Source organism: Oncorhynchus mykiss, chromosome 27 (genome assembly GCF_013265735.2).
Source record: "Oncorhynchus mykiss isolate Arlee chromosome 27, USDA_OmykA_1.1, whole genome shotgun sequence".
Classification (NCBI taxonomy): Eukaryota; Metazoa; Chordata; class Actinopteri; order Salmoniformes; family Salmonidae; genus Oncorhynchus; species Oncorhynchus mykiss.
This window is the reverse complement of record NC_048591.1, coordinates 12,515,948-12,540,307: the sequence shown is the minus strand read 5'-3', so window position 1 is coordinate 12,540,307 and position 24,360 is coordinate 12,515,948. Positions and strand designations below refer to the sequence as shown.

At 49.0% G+C, this 24,360-nt stretch overlaps 1 protein-coding gene across 1 annotated transcript in view; it reads left to right on the top strand.

Moving 5' to 3' along the window:
• The window catches only part of LOC110507074 (zinc finger protein neuro-d4-like), a 92,120-nt gene that overhangs the window by 35,591 nt on the left and 32,169 nt on the right, over positions 1-24,360 (top strand). The window contains exons 4-5 of the mRNA XM_036965272.1: positions 10,996-11,103; positions 11,469-11,596. Coding sequence (XP_036821167.1) covers positions 10,996-11,103; positions 11,469-11,596 — 236 coding nt within the window. The remainder of the gene's footprint in view (positions 1-10,995; positions 11,104-11,468; positions 11,597-24,360) is intronic.

The following is a 24,360-nucleotide window of genomic DNA, read 5'->3' as shown; positions in this document are numbered from 1 at the left end:
CCTCTCTATCTTTCTCTCTCCCTCTCCTCCCTCACTCTATCCTCCTCTCTCCCCTCTCCTCCCGCTCTCTTTCTCTCTCCCCTCCCTCACTATCCTCCTCTCTCCCCTCTCCTCTCTCACACCTATCCTTCTCTCTCCCCTCTCCTTCCTCTCTATCTTTCTCTCTCCCCTCTCCTCCCTCACTCTATCCTCCTCTCTCCCCTCTCCTCCCTCACTCTATACTTCTCGCTCTCTCCCCTCTCCTCCCTCTCTCTTTCTCTCTCCCCTCTCCTCCCTCTCTCTTTCTCTCTCCCCTCTCCTCCCTCACTCAATATTTCTTTCTCTCCTCTCCATCTTTCTCTCTCCCCTCTCCTCCCTCACTCTATCCTCCTCTCTCCCCTCTCCTCCCTCACTCTATCCTTATCTCTCCCCTCTCCTCCCTCACTCTATCCTTCTCTCTCCCCTCTCCTCCCTCACTCTATCCTCCTCTCTCCCCTCTCCTCCCTCACTCTATCCTTCTCTCTCTCTCCCCACTCCTCCCTCTCTCTTTCTCTCTCCCCTCTCCTCCCTCTCTCTTTCTCTCTCCCCTCTCCTCCCACACTCTATATTTCTTTCTCTCCTCCTCATCTTTCTCTCTCCCCTCGCCTACCTCTCTCTTCCTCTCTCCCCTTTCCTCCCTCACTCTATCCTCCTCTCTCCCCTCTCCTCCCTCACTCTATCCTTATCTCTCCCCTCTCCTCCCTCACTCTATCCTTCTCTCTCCCCTCTCCTTCCTCTCTATCTTTCGCTCTCCCCTCTCCTTCCTCTCTATCTTTCTCTCTCCCCGCTCCTCCCTCACTCTATCCTTCTCTCTCCCCTCTCCTCCCTCACTACATCCTTCTTTCTCCCCTCTCCTCCCTTGTCCCCTCCCCTCTCCCCCCTCACTCCATCCTCCTCTCTCCCCTCTTCTCCCTCACTCTATCCTTCTCTCTCCCCTCTCCTTCCTCTCTATCTTTCTCTCTCCCCTCTCTTCCCTCACTCTATCCTTCTCTCTCCCTCCTCCCTCACTCTATCCTTCTCTCTCCCCTCTCCTCCCTCACTCTATCCTCCTCTCTCCCCTCTCCTCCCTCTCTCTTTCTCTCTCCCCTCTCCTCTCTCACACCTATCCTTCTCTCTCCCCTCTCCTTCGTCTCTAACTTTCTCTCTCCCCTCTCCTCCCTCACTCTATCCTCCTCTCTCCCCTCTCCTCCCTCACTCTATCCTTCTCGCTCTCTCCCCTCTCCTCCCTCTCTCTTTCTCTCTCCCCTCTCCTCCCTCACTCAATATTTCTTTCTCTCCTCTCCATCTTTCTCTCTCCCCTCGCCTACCTCTCTCTTTCTCTCTCCCCTCTCCTCCCTCACTCTATCCTTATCTCTCACCTCTCCTCCCTCACTCTATCCTCCTCTCTCCCCTCTCATCCCTCACTCTATCCTTATCTCTCCCCTCTCCTCCCTCACTCTATCCTTATCTCTCCCCTCTCCTCCCTCACTCTGTCCTTCTCTCTCCCCTCTCCTTCCTCTCTATCTTTCTCTCTCCCCTCTCCTCCCTCACTCTATCCTCCTCTCTCCCCTCTCCTCCCTCACTCTATCCTTATCTCTCCCCTCTCCTCCCTCACTCTATCCTTATCTCTCCCCTCTCCTCCCTCACTCTATCCTCCTCTCTCCCCTCTCCTCCCTCACTCTATCCTTCTCTCTCTCTCCCCACTCCTCCCTCTCTCTTTCTCTCTCCCCTCTCCTCCCTCTCTCTTTCTCTCTCCCCTCTCCTCCCACACTCTATATTTCTTTCTCTCCTCCTCATCTTTCTCTGTCCCCTCGCCTACCTCTCTCTTCCTCTCTCCCCTTTCCTCCCTCACTCTATCCTCCTCTCTCCCCTCTCCTCCCTCACTCTATCCTTATCTCTCCCCTCTCCTCCCTCACTCTATCCTTCTCTCTCCCCTCTCCTCCCTCTCTCTTTCTCTCTCCCCTCTCCTCTCTCACACCTATCCTTCTCTCTCCCCTCTCCTTCGTCTCTATCTTTCTCTCTCCCCTCTCCTCCCTCACTCTATCCTCCTCTCTCCCCTCTCCTCCCGCTCTCTTTCTCTCTCCCCTCCCTCACTATCCTCCTCTCTCCCCTCTCCTCTCTCACACCTATCCTTCTCTCTCCCCTCTCCTTCCTCTCTATCTTGCTCTCTCCCCTCTCCTCCCTCACTCTATCCTCCTCTCTCCCCTCTCCTCCCTCACTCTATCCTTATCGCTCTCTCCCCTCTCCTCCCTCTCTCTTTCTCTCTCCCCTCTCCTCCCTCTCTCTTTCTCTCTCCCCTCTCCTCCCTCACTCAATATTTCTTTCTCTCCTCTCCATCTTTCTCTCTCCCCTCGCCTACCTCTCTCTTTCTCTCTCCCCTCTCCTCCCTCACTCTATCCTTATCTCTCCCCTCTCCTCCCTCACTCTATCCTCCTCTCTCCCCTCTCATCCCTCACTCTATCCTTATCTCTCCCCTCTCCTCCCTCACTCTATCCTTATCTCTCCCCTCTCCTCCCTCACTCTGTCCTTCTCTCTCCCCTCTCCTTCCTCTCTATCTTTCTCTCTCCCCTCTCCTCCCTCACTCTATCCTCCTCTCTCCCCTCTCCTCCCTCACTCTATCCTCCTCTCTCCCCTCTCCTCCCTCACTCTATCCTTATCTCTCCCCTCTCCTCCCTCACTCTATCCTTCTCTCTCCCCTCTCCTCCCTCACTCTATCCTCCTCTCTCCCCTTTCCTTCCTCACTCTATCCTTCTCTCTCTCTCCCCACTCCTCCCTCTCTCTTTCTCTCTCCCCTCTCCTCCCTCTCTCTTTCTCTCTCCCCTCTCCTCCCACACTCTATATTTCTTTCTCTCCTCCTCATCTTTCTCTCTCCCCTCGCCTACCTCTCTCTTCCTCTCTCCCCTTTCCTCCCTCACTCTATCCTTATCTCTCACCTCTCCTCCCTCACTCTATCCTCCTCTCTCCCCTCTCCTCCCTCACTCTATCCTTATCTCTCCCCTCTCCTCCCTCACTCTATCCTTCTCTCTCCCCTCTCCTTCCTCTCTATCTTTCTCTCTCCCCTCTCCTCCCTCACTCTGTCCTTCTCTCTCCCCTCTCCTCCCTCACTCTATCCTCCTCTCTCCCCTCTCCTCCCTCTCTCTTTCTCTCTCCCCTCTCCTCTCTCACACCTATCCTTCTCTCTCCCCTCTCCTTCCTCTCTATCTTTCTCTCTCCCCTCTCCTCCCTCACTCTATCCTCCTCTCTCCCCTCTCCTCCCGCTCTCTTTCTCTCTCCCCTCCCTCACTATCCTCCTCTCTCCCCTCTCCTCTCTCACACCTATCCTTCTCTCTCCCCTCTCCTTCCTCTCTATCTTTCTCTCTCCCCTCTCCTCCCTCACTCTATCCTCCTCTCTCCCCTCTCCTCCCTCACTCTATCCTTCTCGCTCGCTCCCCTCTCCTCCCTCTCTCTTTCTCTCTCCCCTCTCCTCCCTCTCTCTTTCTCTCTCCCCTCTCCTCCCTCACTCAATATTTCTTTCTCTCCTCTCCATCTTTCTCTCTCCCCTCGCCTACCTCTCTCTTTCTCTCTCCCCTCTCCTCCCTCACTCTATCCTTATCTCTCCCCTCTCCTCCCTCACTCTATCCTCCTCTCTCCCCTCTCATCCCTCACTCTATCCTTATCTCTCCCCTCTCCTCCCTCACTCTATCCTTATCTCTCCCCTCTCCTCCCTCACTCTGTCCTTCTCTCTCCCCTCTCCTTCCTCTCTATCTTTCTCTCTCCCCTCTCCTCCCTCACTCTATCCTCCTCTCTCCCCTCTCCTCCCTCACTCTATCCTCCTCTCTCCCCTCTCCTCCCTCACTCTATCCTTATCTCTCCCCTCTCCTCCCTCACTCTATCCTTCTCTCTCCCCTCTCCTCCCTCACTCTATCCTCCTCTCTCCCCTTTCCTCCCTCACTCTATCCTTCTCTCTCTCTCCCCACTCCTCCCTCTCTCTTTCTCTCTCCCCTCTCCTCCCTCTCTCTTTCTCTCTCCCCTCTCCTCCCACACTCTATATTTCTTTCTCTCCTCCTCATCTTTCTCTCTCCCCTCGCCTACCTCTCTCTTCCTCTCTCCCCTTTCCTCCCTCACTCTATCCTTATCTCTCACCTCTCCTCCCTCACTCTATCCTCCTCTCTCCCCTCTCCTCCCTCACTCTATCCTTATCTCTCCCCTCTCCTCCCTCACTCTATCCTTCTCTCTCCCCTCTCCTTCCTCTCTATCTTTCTCTCTCCCCTCTCCTCCCTCACTCTGTCCTTCTCTCTCCCCTCTCCTCCCTCACTCTATCCTCCTCTCTCCCCTCTCCTCCCTCTCTCTTTCTCTCTCCCCTCTCCTCTCTCACACCTATCCTTCTCTCTCCCCTCTCCTTCCTCTCTATCTTTCTCTCTCCCCTCTCCTCCCTCACTCTATCCTCCTCTCTCCCCTCTCCTCCCGCTCTCTTTCTCTCTCCCCTCCCTCACTATCCTCCTCTCTCCCCTCTCCTCTCTCACACCTATCCTTCTCTCTCCCCTCTCCTTCCTCTCTATCTTTCTCTCTCCCCTCTCCTCCCTCACTCTATCCTCCTCTCTCCCCTCTCCTCCCTCACTCTATCCTTCTCGCTCTCTCCCCTCTCCTCCCTCTCTCTTTCTCTCTCCCCTCTCCTCCCTCTCTCTTTCTCTCTCCCCTCTCCCCCTCACTCAATATTTCTTTCTCTCCTCTCCATGTTTCTCTCTCCCCTCGCCTACCTCTCTCTTTCTCTCTCCCCTCTCCTCCCTCACTCTATCCTTATCTCTCCCCTCTCCTCCCTCACTCTATCCTCCTCTCTCCCCTCTCATCCCTCACTCTATCCTTATCTCTCCCCTCTCCTCCCTCACTCTATCCTTATCTCTCCCCTCTCCTCCCTCACTCTGTCCTTCTCTCTCCCCTCTCCTTCCTCTCTATCTTTCTCTCTCCCCTCTCCTCCCTCACTCTATCCTCCTCTCTCCCCTCTCCTCCCTCACTCTATCCTTATCTCTCCCCTCTCCTCCCTCACTCTATCCTTCTCTCTCCCCTCTCCTCCTTCACTCTATCCTCCTCTCTCCCCTCTCCTCCCTCACTCTATCCTTCTCTCTCTCTCCCCACTCCTCCCTCTCTCTTTCTCTCTCCCCTCTCATCCCTCTCTCTTTCTCTCTCCCCTCTCCTTCCACACTCTATATTTCTTTCTCTCCTCCTCATCTTTCTCTCTCCCCTCGCCTACCTCTCTCTTCCTCTCTCCCCTTTCCTCCCTCACTCTATCCTTATCTCTCACCTCTCCTCTCTCACACCTATCCTTCTCTCTCCCCTCTCCTTCCTCTCTATCTTTCTCTCTCCCCTCTCCTCCCTCACTCTATCCTCCTCTCTCCCCTCTCCTCCCTCTCTCTTTCTCTCTCCCCTCCCTCACTATCCTCCTCTCTCCCCTCTCCTCTCTCACACCTATCCTTCTCTCTCCCCTCTCCTTCCTCTCTATCTTTCTCTCTCCCCTCTCCTTCCTCTCTATCCTCCTCTCTCCCCTCTCCTCCCGCTCTCTTTCTCTCTCCCCTCCCTCACTATCCTCCTCTCTCCCCTCTCCTCTCTCACACCTATCCTTCTCTCTCCCCTCTCCTTCCTCTCTATCTTTCTCTCTCCCCTCTCCTCCCTCACTCTATCCTCCTCTCTCCCCTCTCCTCCCTCACTCTATCCTTCTCGCTCTCTCCCCTCTCCTCCCTCTCTCTTTCTCTCTCCCCTCTCCTCCCTCTCTCTTTCTCTCTCCCCTCTCCCCCTCACTCAATATTTCTTTCTCTCCTCTCCATGTTTCTCTCTCCCCTCGCCTACCTCTCTCTTTCTCTCTCCCCTCTCCTCCCTCACTCTATCCTTATCTCTCCCCTCTCCTCCCTCACTCTATCCTCCTCTCTCCCCTCTCATCCCTCACTCTATCCTTATCTCTCCCCTCTCCTCCCTCACTCTATCCTTATCTCTCCCCTCTCCTCCCTCACTCTGTCCTTCTCTCTCCCCTCTCCTTCCTCTCTATCTTTCTCTCTCCCCTCTCCTCCCTCACTCTATCCTCCTCTCTCCCCTCTCCTCCCTCACTCTATCCTTATCTCTCCCCTCTCCTCCCTCACTCTATCCTTCTCTCTCCCCTCTCCTCCTTCACTCTATCCTCCTCTCTCCCCTCTCCTCCCTCACTCTATCCTTCTCTCTCTCTCCCCACTCCTCCCTCTCTCTTTCTCTCTCCCCTCTCATCCCTCTCTCTTTCTCTCTCCCCTCTCCTTCCACACTCTATATTTCTTTCTCTCCTCCTCATCTTTCTCTCTCCCCTCGCCTACCTCTCTCTTCCTCTCTCCCCTTTCCTCCCTCACTCTATCCTTATCTCTCACCTCTCCTCCCTCACTCTATCCTCCTCTCTCCCCTCTCCTCCCTCTCTCTTTCTCTCTCCCCTCTCCTCTCTCACACCTATCCTTCTCTCTCCCCTCTCCTTCCTCTCTATCTTTCTCTCTCCCCTCTCCTCCCTCACTCTATCCTCCTCTCTCCCCTCTCCTCCCTCTCTCTTTCTCTCTCCCCTCCCTCACTATCCTCCTCTCTCCCCTCTCCTCTCTCACACCTATCCTTCTCTCTCCCCTCTCCTTCCTCTCTATCTTTCTCTCTCCCCTCTCCTTCCTCTCTATCTTTCTCTCTCCCCTCTCCTCCCTCACTCTATCCTCCTCTCTCCCCTCTCTTCCCTCACTCTATCCTTCTCGCTCTCTCCCCTCTCCTCCCTCTCTCTTTCTCTCTCCCCTCTCCTCCCTCTCTCTTTCTCTCTCCCCTCTCCTCCCTCACTCTATACTTCTTTCTCTCCTCTCCATCCTCCTCTCTCCCCTCTCCTCCCTCACTCTATCCTTCTCGCTCTCTCCCCTCTCCTCCCTCTCTCTTTCTCTCTCCCCTCTCCTCCCTCTCTCTTTCTCTCTCCCCTCTCCTCCCTCACTCTATATTTCTTTCTCTCCTCTCCATCTTTCTCTCTCCCCTCGCCTACCTCTCTCTTTCTCTCTCCCCTCTCCTCCCTCACTCTATCCTTATCTCTCCCCTCTCCTCCCTCACTCTATCCTCCTCTCTCCCCTCTCATCCCTCACTCTATCCTTACCTCTCCCCTCTCCTCCCTCACTCTATCATTATATCTCTCCTCTCCTCCCTCACTCTATCCTTCTCTCTCCCCTCTCCTTCCTCTCTATCTTTCTCTCTCCCCGCTCCTCCCTCACTCTATCCTTCTCTCTCCCCTCTCCTTCCTCTCTATCTTTCTCTCTCCCCTCTCCTCCCTCACTCTATCCTCCTCTCTCCCCTCTCCTCTCTCACTCTATCCTTATCTCTCCCCTCTCCTCCCTCACTCTATCCTTCTCTCTCCCCTCTCCTCCCTCACTCTATCCTCCTCTCTCCCCTCTCCTCCCTCACTGTATCCTTCTCTCTCTCTCCCCACTCCTCCCTCTCTCTTTCTCTCTCCCCTCTCCTCCCTCTCTCTTTCTCTCTCCCCTCTCCTCCCACACTCCCACACATTTCTTTCTCTCCTCTCCATCTTTCTCTCTCCCCTCGCCTACCTCTCTCTTTCTCTCTCCCCTTTCCTCCCTCAATCTATCCTTATCTCTCACCTGTCCTCCCTCACTCTATCCTCCTCTCTCCCCTCTCCTCCCTCACTCTATCCTTATCTCTCCCCTCTCCTCCCTCACTCTATCCTCCTCTCTCCCCTCTCATCCCTCACTCTATCCTTATCTCTCCCCTCTCCTCCCTCACTCTATCATTATCTCTCCCCTCTCCTCCCTCACTCTATCCTTCTCTCTCCCCTCTCCTTCCTCTCTATCTTTCTCTCTCCCCTCTCCTCCCTCTCTCTTTCTCTCTCCCCTCTCCTCCCTCACTCTATACTTCTTTCTCTCCTCTCCATCCTCCTCTCTCCCCTCTCCTCCCTCACTCTATCCTTCTCGCTCTCTCCCCTCTCCTCCCTCTCTCTTTCTCTCTCCCCTCTCCTCCCTCTCTCTTTCTCTCTCCCCTCTCCTCCCTCACTCTATATTTCTTTCTCTCCTCTCCATCTTTCTCTCTCCCCTCGCCTACCTCTCTCTTTCTCTCTCCCCTCTCCTCCCTCACTCTATCCTTATCTCTCCCCTCTCCTCCCTCACTCTATCCTCCTCTCTCCCCTCTCATCCCTCACTCTATCCTTACCTCTCCCCTCTCCTCCCTCACTCTATCATTATATCTCTCCTCTCCTCCCTCACTCTATCCTTCTCTCTCCCCTCTCCTTCCTCTCTATCTTTCTCTCTCCCCGCTCCTCCCTCACTCTATCCTTCTCTCTCCCCTCTCCTTCCTCTCTATCTTTCTCTCTCCCCTCTCCTCCCTCACTCTATCCTCCTCTCTCCCCTCTCCTCTCTCACTCTATCCTTATCTCTCCCCTCTCCTCCCTCACTCTATCCTTCTCTCTCCCCTCTCCTCCCTCACTCTATCCTCCTCTCTCCCCTCTCCTCCCTCACTGTATCCTTCTCTCTCTCTCCCCACTCCTCCCTCTCTCTTTCTCTCTCCCCTCTCCTCCCTCTCTCTTTCTCTCTCCCCTCTCCTCCCACACTCCCACACATTTCTTTCTCTCCTCTCCATCTTTCTCTCTCCCCTCGCCTACCTCTCTCTTTCTCTCTCCCCTTTCCTCCCTCAATCTATCCTTATCTCTCACCTGTCCTCCCTCACTCTATCCTCCTCTCTCCCCTCTCCTCCCTCACTCTATCCTTATCTCTCCCCTCTCCTCCCTCACTCTATCCTCCTCTCTCCCCTCTCATCCCTCACTCTATCCTTATCTCTCCCCTCTCCTCCCTCACTCTATCATTATCTCTCCCCTCTCCTCCCTCACTCTATCCTTCTCTCTCCCCTCTCCTTCCTCTCTATCTTTCTCTCTCCCCTCTCCTCCCTCACTCTATCCTTCTCTCTCCCCTCTCCTTCCTCTCTATCTTTCTCTCTCCCCTCTCCTCCCTCACTCTATCCTCCTCTCTCCTCTCTCACTCTATCCTTATCTCGCCCCTCTCCTCCCTCACTCTATCCTCCTCTCTCCCCTCTCCTCCCTCACTATATCCTTCTCTCTCTCTCCCCACTCCTCCCTCTCTCTTTCTCTCTCCCCTCTCCTCCCTCTCTCTTTCTCTCTCCCTTCTCCTCCCACACTCTATATTTCTTTCTCTCCTCCTCATCTTTCTCTCTCCCCTCGCCTACCTCTCTCTTCCTCTCTCCCCTTTCCTCCCTCACTCTATCCTTATCTCTCACCTCTCCTCCCTCACTCTATCCTCCTCTCTCCCCTCTCCTCCCTCACTCTATCCTTATCTCTCCCCTCTCATCCCTCACTCTTTCCTTCTCTCTCCCCTCTCCTTCCTCTCTATCTTTCACTCTCCCCTCTCCTCCCTCACTCTATCCTTATCTCTCCCCTCTCCTCCCTCACTCTATCATTCTCTCTCCCCTCTCCTTCCTCTCTATCTTTCTCTCTCCCCTCTCCTCCCGCACTCTATCCTCCTCTCCTCCCTCACTCTATCCTCCTCTCTCCTCTCTCCTCCCTCACTCTATCCTTATCTCTCCCCTCTCCTTCCTCTCTATCTTTCTCTCTCCCCTCTCCTCCCCCTCACTCTATCCTCCTCTCTCCCCTCTCCTCCCTCACTCTATCCTTCTTTCTCCCCTCTCCTCCCTCACTCTATCCTTCTTTATCCCCTCTCCTCCCTCACTCTATCCTTCTCTCTCCCCTCGCCTACCTCTCTCTTTCTCTCTCCCCTCTCCTCCCTCTCTATATTTCTCTCTCCCCCTCTCTCACACCTATATGTAGTATCAGTGTACAGAATGTGTGTACAGAGTTTAGAGTTTGTTTGTTTGTGTGTTTTGAGTGTGTATGAGTGACAGTGTTGTTTTTACTAACATAAATGACTGATGGGGGTATATGTTTGTCAAGCACAGAGACTGATGGAGGTATAGGTTTGTCAAGCACAGAGGCCGATGGAGGTATAGGTTTGTCAAGCACAGAGACCGATGGAGGTATAGGTTTGTCAAGCACAGCAACTGATGGAGGTATAGGTTTGTCAAGCACAGAGACCGATGGAGGTATAGGTTCGTCAAGCACAGAGACCGATGGAGGTATATGTTTGTCAAGCACAGAGACTGATGGAGGTATAGGTTTGTCAAGCACAGAGACCGATGGAGGTATAGGTTTGTCAAGCACAGAGACTGATGGAGGTATATGTTTGTCAAGCACAGAGACTGATGGAGGTATAGGTTTGTCAAGCACAGAGACTGATGGAGGTATAGGTCTGTCAAGCACAGAGACTGATGGGGTTATAGGTTTGTCAAGCACAGAGACTGATGGAGGTATATGTTTGTCAAGCACAGAGACTGATGGAGGTATAGGTTTGTCAAGCACAGAGACTGATGGAGGTATAGGTCTGTCAAGCACAGAGACTGATGGGGGTATAGGTTTGTCAAGCACAGAGACTGATGGAGGTATAGGTTTGTCAAGCACAGAGACTGTTTGAGGTACAGGTTTGTCAAGCACAGAGACTGATTGAGGTACAGGTTTGTCAAGCACAGAGATTGATGGAGGTACAGGTTTATCAAGCACAGAGACTGATGGAGATACAGGTTTGTCAAGCACAGAGACTGATGGAGGTACAGGTTTGTCAAGCACAGAGACCGATGGAGGTATAGGTTTGTCAAGCACAGACACTGATGGAGGTATATGTTTGTCAAGCACAGAGACTGATGGAGGTATTGGTTTGTCAAGCACAGAGACTGATGGAGGTATAGGTTTGTCAAGCACAGAGACTGATGGAGGTACAGGTTTGTCAAGCACAGAGACTTATGGAGGTATAGGTTTGTCAAGTACAGAGACCATAAAAGCTTGGAATTTCTGTTTGCACAAAAAACGAACATGTCCCTTCTATTTAAAGTGGATAACATCATCACCTTAACCCCTTCATTATAGTTTAGTCTGCTTTAGCAGTTTTTCACGACTTGTTGCATTGTTCTTTGTTTGGCCCCCAGGTTTGGCCCCGGGACAGTTGTATACTTACCCTGCGCGCTGCTGGCGCAAGAAGAGACGGCTAAACATTCTGGAGGACCCGCGCCTCGGACCCATTGAGTTTAAGATCGGTACGAGACAAGAGATCTGGAAAGGAGGATGAGGAGGCCGTAGAATGACGGAGAAAAACCACAGGAGGCTGGTGGCTTTTTAAATGTGGAGAACGGGCTCCTGGTAATGGCTTCAGTGGAAAAAGTGGAATGGTAACAAATACGTCAGAAACATGGTTTCCATGGTTTCCAGGTGTTTGATGCCATTCCATTCATTCCGTTCTAGACATTATTATGAGCCGTCCTCCCCTCAGCAGCCTCCTGTGGTGTACTGTAGTTGTATTTGTGTTAGTCTGTCAGGGCAAAGGGGTAGCTGGGAATCAATTCTAACATGTAGTAGCAGGGAAGTGTTACTGTAACGTACGGTATGGTGTGTGTGTGTTCAGACTACGAGGCGTCTCTGAAGAAGGAAGGGGGCTTGCCGGAGGGGCCGGTGTTGGAATCACTGCTCAGTGGAGAGACTCTGGACAAGAAGGTGGAGACCAAGGAAGAGGAACCTATGAGCGAGTGCCAGGTAAGAGTAGCTTAGAATCACTCATGGTGGCAGTACGCAAGTTCTAGTTTCCCTTTGTCATGCTCTCTTGGAGCCCTCTGACCCATTCCTCTACGTCTTCACCTTGGAGTTGCTGTGTAGTTTCTTCATTCTCCTCTCTCCCTCTCTGGTTCTCTCTCTCCCTCTCTGGTTCTCTCTCTCCCTCTCTGGTTCTCTCTCTCCCTCTCTGGTTCTCTCTCTAGCTCTCTGGTTCTCTCTCTGGTTCTGTCTCTCCCTCTCTGGTTCTCTCTCTCCCTCTATGGTTCTCTCTCTCTCCCTTTCTGGTTGTCTCTCTCCCTCTCTGGTTCTCTCTCTAGCTCTCTGGTTCTCTCTCTCTAGCTCTCTGGTTCTCTCTCTCCCTCACTGGTTCTCTCTCTCCCTCTCTGGTTATCTCTCTCCCACTATGGTTCTCTCTCTCCCTCTCTGGTTCTCTCTCTCTCCCTTTCTGGTTGTCTCTCTCCCTCTCTGGTTCTCTCTCTCTAGCTCTCTGGTTCTCTCTCTCTAGCTCTCTGGTTCTCTCTCTCCCTCTCTGGTTCTCTCTCCCTCTCTGGTTCTCTCTCTCTAGCTCTGTGGTTCTCTCTCCCACTATGGTTCTCTATCGCCCTCTCTGGTTCTCTCTCTTCCTCTCTGGTTCTCTCTCTCCCTCTCTGGTTCTCTATCTCTCTCTCTGGTTCTCTCTCTCTCCCTCTCTGGTTCTCTCTCTCCCTCTCTGGTTCTCTATCTCTCTCTCTGGTTCTCTCTCTCTCCCTCTCTGGTTCTCTATCTCTCTCTCTCTGGTTCTCTCTCTCTCCCTCTCTGGTTCTCAATCTCTCTCTCTCTGGTTCTCTCTCTCTCCCTCTCTGGTTCTCTATCTCTCACTCTCTCACTCTCAAGCTGCTTTATTGGCATGAAAAACATTGTGTCAATATTGCCAAAGCAACAATGTATACAATATACATTGTAACAAAATTGTAAATGATAGCAAATAATAATATAAAATGGTAGTAAATAATAATACAAAAATAAATACAATAAAATGGTAACAGTCTACAGTAAACATTAATAATTATAGTAATAACAATAATAGTAATAATAAGTAAGTTACTGTTTACTATGCAGATGTTATTATTCAGTGTCCCTCAGGCTATGGCAGGAAAATACATATTTGGCTGCAAGAGGAGCCATTGCTCCTTCGCCCATGAGTATTCTTAGTTTTTCCTCTGGGTTCAATTTGTAAAAATTTGGAATATATGTAGTAATTTCTGTGAATAATGAATCTCTTTGTGAGGAATATTTATCACAGTAAAGGAGAAAGTGCATCTCTGTCTCTACCTCCCCTGTCATGCAGTGACCACATACACGCTCCTCTTTGGGTAGCCATGTCTTTTTATGTCTGCCGGTTTCTATTGCCAATCGGTGGTCACTCAGCCTGTACTTGGTAAGGATCTGTCTCTGCTTCGTATCTCTGACAGAGTAGAGATAATCAGCCAATTCATATTCTCTGTTTAGGGTCAGATAGCAATTTAGTCGGCTTTGGGATTTTGTTTCGTTTTTCCAGTATTGTAAGTATGATTCCTTTGATTGGTTCATGATTTTGTTTATTGGAATTCTTTCTTTTGAAGCAGTGCTGGTGTCAGCTTGATTGGTGAGGTCCAACACCAGCTGACTGAGAGGGCTCGTTTCTGGGCTCAGCTCTTGGGCTTGAAGTGCTTTAAATTGCAGACTCGAATTTGGACTTGAATTTAGATGTAGCCAAAATTTTAATGATCTTTTCTGTATTTTCATTATTACTGGAAAACGGCCCAATTCTGCCCTACATGCATTAGTTGGTGTATTTCTCTGGACTTGTAGAATTTTCCGACAGAATTCTGCATGTAGGGTTTCAATTGGATGTTTGTCCCACATTTTAAAATCCAGTTTATTGAGTGGCCCCCAAACCTCACTTCCATAAAGTGCTATTGGTAGGATTACACTGTCAAATATTTTAGTCCAAATTCTAATTGGGATGTTGATTTTGAATAATTTCATTTTTATTGCATACATTGCTCTGCGGGCTTTTTCTTTGAGTGCCTTCACTGCCATATTAAAGTTTCCCGATGCAGATATGGTCAGACCAAGGTAGGTGTAATTTTTTGTGTGTTCAATTAAGGTGTTGTTCAGGGTGAATTTACATTTTTGTTTCTGACATCTGGGTTTTTTTTGGAAAATCATGATTTTAGTTTTTTGGAAATTTACTGCCAGGGCCCAATTATGGCAATATTGCTCCAGAATATTAATGTTTTGTTGAAGACCTTCTTTGGTTGGTGATAGAAGTACCAAGTCATCAGCATATAGCAGGTATTTCACCTCTGTGTCAAATAGTGTGAGTCCTGGGGCTGGAGATTGGTCCAACATGTCTGCTAATTCATTGATATAAATGTTGAAAAGATTTGGACTCAAATTGCAGCCTTGTCTCACACCTCGACATTGTGAAAAAAATTCTGTTCTTTGGTTTTTGATTTTTATTGCACACTTATTTTCTGTGTACATACATTTTATTAAGTCATACACCTTACCACCAAGCCCACTTTGTAGAATTTTGTAGAATAGCCCTTCGTGCCAAATCGAATCAAATGCTTTTTTAAAGTCAATAAAGCAAGCAAAGATTTTGCCCTCTTTTTTTTGGTGGACGTGTTTATTAATTAGTGTGTGTAAGGTGTATATATGGTCAGTAGTGCGATGGTTAGGGAGAAAGCCAATTTGACATTTACTTATTACATTTTTTTCTTGAAGAAAGGTTTGAATTCTTGAATTCAAAATGCTACAGAAAATCTTTCCCAAGTTACTGTTGACGCAAATTCCCCTGTAATTATTGGGGTCTGATTTGTCTCCACTTTTGTGGATAGGGGAGATGAGCCCCTGGTTCCAGACATCAGGGAAGCAGCCAGAAGTTAAAACCATGTTGAACAATTTAAGCACAGCATTTTGCAACTCAGGTGTGCTGTTTTTCAGCATTTCATTTCTGATGTTGTCTACACCACAAGCCTTTTTTGATTTAATAGATTTTAGCTTTTCATTTAGTTCTTGTTGGGTTATTGGGTAATCTAATGGATTTTGGTTGTTTTTAATGACTGATTCCAGGATGTTCAATTTTTCTTTAATTTCTAATTGGTTCTGGTTTAAGTCTTTTTGTGGGATGTTTTTGTATAGATTATCAAAGTAAGTTTTCCAAATTCCTACATCTTGTATGGCTAATTCTTGTGGCTTTGTTGTGCTTAAATTGTTCCACATGTCCCAGAACTGATTTTGGTCAATTGCGTTTTCAATTTCATCAAGTGTCTTGTTGGTATAATTCAATTTCTTGCATTTCAGTGTTTGTTTATACTGTTTCAGAGTTTCAAAGTATTCATATCGTAGCTCTGGGTTGTTTTGCTGCTTATGTTTTTTGTTTGACATTTGTCTTAGGTGTTTTCTAATTGTTTTACATTCATTATCAAACCATTTGTCAGTAACATTTTGATTTTTGCTTCTGATGTTGCATTGCTTTGGTTTTCTCAAATTTGCTTTCGATGCTGCTTTTTGGAATATGCAGTTGATGTTTTGGGTAGCTGAATTGACACCATCTTTATTGTTTTGGTACTGTGAGTTATTGAAAAACTGTATAGAGTTCATCATTTCATTTGAGTTCAATGTTTCAATGAATGCCTCTGCACTGTTTGGAGCCCATCTGAACGATTGGTTTATGTTGTAAAGTTTATTGGGCTGTTTTTTTGAATGAGTATTGCCGGTTAATTTCTTCAGAAACACGTTGATCTGACTGTGATCTGACAATGGTGTCTGTGGTCTGACAGTGAATGCACTAATGGAGGAGGGGTCAATGTCAGTGATGGCATAATCGACTACACTTGTCCCAAGAGCTGAGCAGTAAGTAAACTGACCTAAAGAGTCCCCTCTGATTCTACCATTAAGCATGTACAGGCCTAAGGCTCGACAGAGATGTACTAACTCTTTTCCATTTTTGTTCAGTATTTGGTCAGGACTGTTTCTATTATTTATAATAGGGCTACTGTACAAGGAGGGGTGTCCAAATATGTGGTGGTTACCTCCCGCATCAGTGTAGTCAGGCTCAGAACCTGTTCTTGCATTGAAATCTCCACAAAGAAGCACTTTACCCTGCGCCTGAAATGTAATGATTTCTGTCTGGAGATTGTCAAAAAACTGATCATCATAATATGATGAATCTGAAGGAGGAGCATAAGCTGCACATATGTATACATCATTGTCACAATAGATTGTACCTTTGTTAAGTTTTAGCCAAATGTGAGTGGTACCTTTTTTCATTTCATTCAGTGCTAAGTCCTGCTTATGCCAAATGATGATTCCACCTGAGTCTCGGCCCCGTTTAACATTTTTATGTTTGATTGATGGTAGTAAACTTTCTCTATAGCCTGAGGGACACTGAGTATCTATGTCTCCACGACACCATGTTTCCAGTAGGATTATGATGTCCTGTCCCTTGATGTTTTTAATCAATTCTGGATTAGTTGTTTTATAACCAAAATGTGAAGAGTATAGGCCCTGGATATTCCAAGAGCTGATAGTTAATGATCTCATTTATAATAAGTGATATTCACTGGTTTGAGTAAAGTACATCGAAAAAAACAAAAAAAATAAAATATGTATATATACATATATATACATACACACATACACATATACATATATACATACATACATACACATATACATACATATATACATACACATACATATATATATACATATATACATACACACACACACACACATACATACACACACACATACATACATATATATATACACATACACATACATATATATATACATATATATATACATATATATATATATATATATACATACACATATATATATATATATATATACATATATACATATATACATACACACATACATGCACATACACATATACACACATACATACATACATACACACACACGCGCACACACACACACACACACACACACACCATTACATATAATAATTATTATAATACCGGTGTCAATACATTTAGGAATATTTGTAAACAAATGAATAAGAATGGAATAAGATTGCATTGTACTTATGTTATGTGCAATCTGCAACCCTGTGTGTTTGTGTGTGTGTGTGTGCGCGTGCGTGCCCGTGTGTGAATTAAAGGGACTGTCTAGCTCAGTAGTCTGCATATTAGTTGCAGTAGTTGGCGCACCTCTCCTATCTCTGATTGTTCTAGGGGTCTTCTGCCAGAGGTTACCTCAGCATATGTAGGCTGACGATCTAATTGATACATGGTGTGGACTGCATCATGTGGTCTACTTCCCTGAAGGGCAGTGTTCTGACCGACCCTGGAGTAGTGGTCAGAGCTGTGTTGTGATGGGCTGGGTCTAGTAGAGCTGTGTTGTGATGGGACAGGTCTAGTAGAGCTGTGTTGTGATGGGCCGGGTCTAGTAGAGCTGCGTTGTGATGGGCCGGGTCTAGTAGAGCTGTGTTGTGATGGGCCGGGTCTAGTAGAGCTGTGTTGTGATGGGCCGGGTCTAGTAGAGCTTTGTTGTGATGGGCCAGGTCTAGTAGAGCTGTGTTGTGATGGGCCAGGTCTAGTAGAGCTGTGTTGTGATGGGCCAGGTCTAGTAGAGCTTTGTTGTGATGGGCCAGGTCTAGTAGAGCTGTGTTGTGATGGGCCGGGTCTAGTAGAGCTGTGCTGTGTTGGGCCTGGTCTAGTAGAGCTGTGCTGTGTTGGGCCTGGTCTAGTAGAGCTGTGCTGTAATAAGCCATGTCTGGCTCTTTTCTCCTCGGGATGGTGGAGGTACTGTTGTTTCAGAAGGTGGGGCGGGGGACCTTTGTTGCTGGGGTGATGGGTGTGTGGGTCCCTGCCAAGTGTTGCATCTTTTAGGTCCTTGGCAAAGGTTCTGATACTGTCCTGATCAAGATGTATATTATCATATAAGTGTTGACATGTCAGAGTGGGGTGGTGAGCCGTTCTGACGTTGAGCAGTGAGGCACAGTCCACAGTGATCTGTTGATTTATTTTGTCGATCAACTTTTCTGGGAAGTCTTTTCTTGGTAGGAGGGTGGACATAACTATATTGGTTGTTGGGAACATAGCCTGTGCCCGTTCTGCCACTCTTCTCACTGCCCCAGATACATTTTCACCTTTGGCATGAAGGTCGTTTGTGCCAGTGTGGATGATGATGTTGTCAGGGGTGTCAATCCTGGTCTGACTGAGTAGCTGCATTGCACTCTCAGTTGTAGGACACCAGAACTTATACACCTGGTGTCTAGGGAATAATCTTTCCTGGACTAAGAACTTCCCATTTGAATCAATTAGAATTGCAGTTGTGGGTGATTGTCTGGGTGGAGCAGACTGGGAGGCTGGTATTCTGACCTGGGCTGGAGCAGACTGGGAGGCTGGTAGGTTAACCTGGGCTGGAGCAGACTGGGAGGCTGGTATTCTGACCTGGGCTGGAGCAGACTGGGAGGCTGGTAGATTGACCTGGGCTGGAGCAGACTGGGAGGCTGGTAGGTTAACCTGGGCTGGAGCAGACTGGGAGGCTGGTATTCTGACCTGGGCTGGAGCAGACTGGGAGGCTGGTAGGTTGACCTGGGCTGGAGCAGACTGAGAGGCTGGTAGGTTGACCTGGGCTGGAGCAGACTGGTAGGCTGGTGCAGTGTCATCCGGCTGTGTAGTGGAGGCCATGCTGGTCTCAGGTTCTGCTTGTGTTGTACCAAGCTGGTGGACATGTTTTCTAGATGCAGAGGACACAATGACTCTCTGCCGGTTGAGGGTGTCAATGTACCTCTCTTTTTGTTCGAGCTCCTTTCTAGTTGTGCTCAGATGGTCTCTGAGGTCATCATTTGTCTGACTCAGCTTGTCCATTCTGCTTTCTAATTTAGCTATGGATGCTCTGCTCTCCTCCCTGAACTGTTTCATCTCTTCTTTGAGTTTCTGGACAGTGTCCTCCTCTTGAAGCTTCTTCTCTCTGAGTTCTATGACCTCTGCTTCGACTAGAGAGAGGGTGTTGTGGAAACGTTGCATAGCAGGTGTTCTTATTGAAATTGTCATGTCCTTGACTCTGTCTGCTGCAGGTGAGGTAGGTAAAGGGACGTTGAGGGCTTCCTGCTGGGTCACAGAGACCATTGGGGTCTGCTTTTCTCCATCTCCCTCCTTGACTTTTTCCTCATTTTCTGAGATGATGTCAGCGTCTTCTTTTAGGGTAGCAAACCTATTCTCAAAAGCCTGGAGGCTTGAATCATTGCCTTGTATCAATACAGTTCCATTATTATATAAGTTTACTGTTTGATATGTGTTGCTCTGGTCAGCTTCTTCAAAAATGCTGATCTGACATCCTTGGCTGATGCCCCTCTTTTTTGAGAAAGGGAAATGGTTGCAAATAACCTTTTTCCATATGTTCCCTCGATTGGTATTAAAAATTAAATTTGCTCTTGTTTTGTAACTGGTAAGATCTGCAAACAGGCATTCATGGTTCTGTCCCATCAACAAACCTTTGAAACGTTTCTTAGCTTTCTCTGTTTGGATGTCTGGTGGGTAAACAATTTCCATAGCAACGCTGGTGATGTTGGCTACAATGTTGCAATAGAAGTGCTGTTTCTTGTATAATGCTCTCTTGTTTCTTCAGAGGACTGTTTCACTTTGTTGTCCTTTTTTCTTTTCCTTTTTCTTCTGTCCTTATTTTGTCCTTATTTTGTCTTCCTTTCTTCTGTTAACTAGATATTTTTTTTGTTATTCTTTGTAAGCTAGCTAGCTTCTTCCAGGAGAGTCCCTAGCAACTGCTTAGCAACATGTAAACAATTCAGCTAACAATTCAGCTAGCTAAGATAACTGTATAATTTTATGAAAAATAGTTACTTTTTCAAAATCCTGTCTTTTTGGTTTGTTGCTTGTATTGTCTTCTATTGAGTCTTGCAGTTTTCTTTTGATTTTTTCGATGTACTTCACTCTAAAAAACCATTTAAATCTCAATATATACAGGAGCTCATTTTTCAGCAGCTGCTCAATTTGGAACTCCGGAACTTCCTTTCTCTCTAGCTCTCTGGTTCTCTCTCTCCCTTTCTGGTTCTCTCTCTCCCTCTCTGGTTCTCTCTCTCCCTCTCTGATTCTCTCTCTAGCTCTCTGGTTCTCTCTCTCCCTCTCTGGTTCTCTCTCTCCCTCTCTGGTTATCTCTCCCCTCTCTGGTTCTCTATCTCTCTCTCTGGTTCTCTCTCTCTCCCTCTCTGGTTCTCTCTCTCCCTCTCTGGTTCTCTCTCTCTCCCTCTGGTTCTCTCTCTTCCTCTCTGGTTCTCTCTCTCCCTCTCTGGTTCTCTAGCTCCCTCTCTGGTTCTCTCTCTCTCCCTCTCTGGTTCTCTCTCTCCCTCTCTGGTTCTCTCTCTCCCTCTCTTGTTCTCTCTCTCTAGCTCTCTGGTTATCTCTCTCCCTCTCTGGTTCTCTCTCTGGTTCTGTCTCTCCCTCTCTGGTTCTCTCTCTCCCTCTCTGGTTCTCTCTCTCTCCCTTTCTGGTTCTCTCTCTCCCTGTCTGGTTGTCTCTCTCCCTCTCTGGTTCTCTCTCTCCCTCTCTTGTTCTCTCTCTCTAGCTCTCTGGTTATCTCTCTCCCTCTCTGGTTCTCTCTCTGGTTCTGTCTCTCCCTCTCTGGTTCTCTCTCTCCCTCTCTGGTTCTCTCTCTCTCCCTTTCTGGTTCTCTCTCTCCCTGTCTGGTTGTCTCTCTCCCTCTCTTGTTCTCTCTCTCTAGCTCTCTGGTTATCTCTCTCCCTCTCTGGTTCTCTATCGCCCTCTCTGGTTCTCTCTCTTCCTCTCTGGTTCTCTCTCTCCCTCTCTGGTTCTCTATCTCTCTCTCTGGTTCTCTCTCTCTCCCTCTCTGGTTCTCTATCTCTCTCTCTGGTTCTCTCTCTCTCCCTCTCTGGTTCTCTCTCTCCCTCTCTGGTTCTCTATCTCTCTCTCTGGTTCTCTCTCTCTCCCTCTCTGGTTCTCAATCTCTCTCTCTGGTTCTCTCTCTCTCCCTCTCTGGTTCTCTATCTCTCTCTCTGGTTCTCTCTCTCTCCCTCTCTGGTTCTCTCTCTCCCTCTCTGGTTCTCTCTCTCTCCCTCTGGTTCTCTCTCTTCCTCTCTGGTTCTCTCTCTCCCTCTCTGGTTCTCTAGCTCCCTCTCTGGTTCTCTCTCTCTCCCTCTCTGGTTCTCTCTCTCCCTCTCTGGTTCTCTCTCTCCCTCTCTTGTTCTCTCTCTCTAGCTCTCTGGTTATCTCTCTCCCTCTCTGGTTCTCTCTCTGGTTCTGTCTCTCCCTCTCTGATTCTCTCTCTCCCTCTCTGGTTCTCTCTCTCTCCCCTTCTGGTTCTCTCTCTCCCTGTCTGGTTGTCTCTCTCCCTCTCTGGTTCTCTCTCTCCCTCTCTTGCTCTCTCTCTCTAGCTCTCTGGTTATCTCTCTCCCTCTCTGGTTCTCTCTCTGGTTCTGTCTCTCCCTCTCTGGTTCTCTCTCTCCCTCTCTGGTTCTCTCTCTCTCCCTTTCTGGTTCTCTCTCTCCCTGTCTGGTTGTCTCTCTCCCTCTCTTGTTCTCTCTCTCTAGCTCTCTGGTTATCTCTCTCCCTCTCTGGTTCTCTCTCTGGTTCTGTCTCTCCCTCTCTGGTTCTCTCTCTCCCTCTCTGGTTCTCTCTCTCTCCCTTTCTGGTTCTCTCTCTCCCTGTCTGGTTGTCTCTCTCCCTCTCTGGTTCTCTCTCTCTAGCTCTCTGGTTCTCTCTCTCTAGCTCTCTGGTTCTCTCTCTCCCTCACTGGTTCTCTCTCTCCCTCTCTGGTTCTCTCTCTCCCACTATGGTTCTCTCTGTCCCTCTCTGGTTCTCTCTCTAGCTCTCTGGTTCTCTCTCTCTAGCTCTCTGGTTCTCTCTCTCCCTCTCTGGTTCTCTCTCCCTCTCTGGTTCTCTCTCTCTAGCTCTGTGGTTCTCTCTCCCACTATGGTTCTCTATCGCCCACTATGGTTCTCTCTCTTCCTCTCTGGTTCTCTCTCTCCCTCTCTGGTTCTCTCTCTCCCTCTCTGGTTCTCTCTCTCCCTCTCTGATTCACTCTCTCTAGCTCTCTGATTCTCTCTCTCCCTCTCTGGTTCTCTCTCTCTCTGGCTCTCTCTCTCTCCCTCTCTGGTTCTCTCTCTCCCTCTCTGGTTCTCTCTATCCCTCTCTGGTTCTCTCTCTCCCTCTCTGGTTCTCTCTCTAGCTCTCTGGTTCTCTCTAGCTCTCTGTTTATCTCTCTAGCTCTCTGGTTCTCTCTCTCTCTCTCTCTGGTTCTCTATTTCCCTCTCTGGTTCTCTCTCTAGCTCTCTGGTTCTCTCTCTAGCTCTCTGGTTCTCTCTCTCCCTCTCTGGTTCTCTCTCTCCCTCTCTGGTTCTCTCCCTCTCTGGTTATCTCTCCCCCTCCCTGGTTCTCTCTCTCCCTCTCTGGTTCTCTCTCTCCCTCTCTGGTTCTCTCTCTAGCTCTCTGGTTCTCTCTCTAGCTCTCTGGTTCTCTCTCTCCCTCTCTGGTTCTCTTTCTCCCTCTCCCTCTGGTTCTCTCTCTCCCTCTGGTTCTCTCTCTCCCTCTCTGGTTCTCTCTCTAGCTCTCTGGTTCTCTCTCTCCCTCTCTGGTTCTCTCTCTAGCTCTCTGGTTCTCTCTCTAGCTCTCTGGTACTCTCTCTCCCTCTCTGGTTCTCTCTCTCCCTCTCTTGTTCTCTCCCTCTCTGGTTCTCTCTCTCCCTCTCTGGTTCTCTCTCTCTAGCTCTCTGGTTCTCTCTCTCCCACTATGGTTCTCTCTCGCCCACTATGGTTCTCTCTCTCTCTCTCTGGTTCTCTCTTTCCCTCTCTAACTCTCTGGTTCTCTCTCTAGCTGTCTGGCTCTTTCTCTAGCTCTCTGGTTCTCTCTCTCCCTCTCTGGTTCTCTCTCTCCCTCTCTGGTTCTCTCCCTCTCTGGTTATCTCTCCCCCTCTCTGGTTCTCTCTCTCCCTCTCTGGTTCTCTCTCTCCCTCTCTGGTTCTCTCTCTAGCTCTCTGGTTCTCTCTCTAGCTCTCTGGTTCTCTCTCTCCCTCTCTGGTTCTCTTTCTCCCTCTCCCTCTGGTTCTCTCTCTCCCTCTGGTTCTCTCTCTCCCTCTCTGGTTCTCTCTCTAGCTCTCTGGTTCTCTCTCTCCCTCTCTGGTTCTCTCTCTCCCTCTCTGGTTCTCTCCCTCTCTGGTTCTCTCTAGCTCTCTGGTTCTCTCTCTCCTTCTCTGGTTCTCTCTCTCCCTCTCTGGTTCTCTCCCTCTTTGGTTCTCTCCCTCTCTGGTTATCTCTCCCCTCTCTGGTTCTCTCGCTCCCTCTCTGGTTCTCTCTCTCCCTCTCCTGTTCTCTCTCTAGCTCTCTGGTTCTCTCTCTCCCTTTCTGGTTCTCTCTCTCCCTCTCTGGTTCTCTCTCTCTCCCTTTCTGGTTCTCTCTCTAGCTCTCTGGTTCTCTCTCGCCCTTTCTGGTTCTCTCTCTCCCTCTCTGGTTCTCTCTCTCTCTGGTTCTCTCTCTAGCTCTCTGGTTCTCTCTCTCCCTCTCTGGTTCTCTCTCTCCCTCTCTGGTTCTCTATCTCCCTCTCTGGTTCTCTCTCTCCCTCTCTGGTTCTCTCTCTCTCCCTCTCTGCTTCTCTCTCTCCCTCTCTAGTTCTCTCTCTCTAGCTCTGTGGTTCTCTCTCCCACTATAGTTCTCTATCGCCCACTATTGTTCTCTCTCTTCCTCTCTGGTTCTCTCTCTCCCTCTCTGGTTCTCTCTCTCTCTCTCTCTGGTTCTCTCTCTAGCTCTCTGGTTCTCTCTCTCCCTCTCTGGTTCTCTATCTCCCTCTCTGGTTCTCTCTCTCCCTCTCTGCTTCTCTCTCTCCCTCTCATGTTCTCTCTCTCTCTAGTTCTCTGGTTCTCTCTCTCCCTCTCTGGTTCTCTCTCTCTAGCTCTCTGGTTCTCTCTCTCCCTTTCTGGTTCTCTCTCTCCCTCTCTGGTTCTCTCTCTGGTTCTCTGGTTCTCTCTCTCCCTCTCTGGTTCTCTCTCTCCCTCTCTGATTCTCTCTCTAGCTCTCTGGTTCTCTCTCTCCCTCTCTGGTTCTCTCTCTCCCTCTCTGGTTCTCTCTCTCCCTTTCTGGTTCTCTCTCTCCCTTTCTGGTTCTCTCTCTCCCTCTCTGGTTCTCTCTCTCTCTCTCTCTCTGGTTCTCTCTCTAACTCTCTGGTTCTCTCTCTCCCTCTCTGGTTCTTTCTCTCCCTCTGGTTCTCTCTCTCCCTCTCTAGTTCTCTCTCTCTAGCTCTGTGGTTCTCTCTCCCACTATGGTTCTCTATCGCCCACTATGGTTCTCTCTCTCCCTCTCTGGTTCTCTATCTCCCTCTCTGGTTCTCTCTCTCCCTCTCATGCTTCTCTCTCTCCCTCTCATGTTCTCTCTCTCTCTAGTTCTCTGGTTCTCTCTCTCCCTCTCTGGTTCTCTCTCTCTAGCTCTCTGGTTCTCTCTCTCCCTTTCTGGTTCTCTCTCTCCCTCTCTGGTTCTCTCTCTGGTTCTCTGGTTCTCTCTCTCCCTCTCTGGTTCTCTCTCTCCCTCTCTGATTCTCTCTCTAGCTCTCTGGTTCTCTCTCTCCCTCTCTGGTTCTCTCTCTCCCTCTCTGGTTCTCTCTCTCCCTTTCTGGTTCTCTCTCTCCCTTTCTGGTTCTCTCCCTCCCTCTCTGGTTCTCTCTCTCTCTCTCTCTCTGGTTCTCTCTCTAACTCTCTGGTTCTCTCTCTCCCTCTCTGGTTCT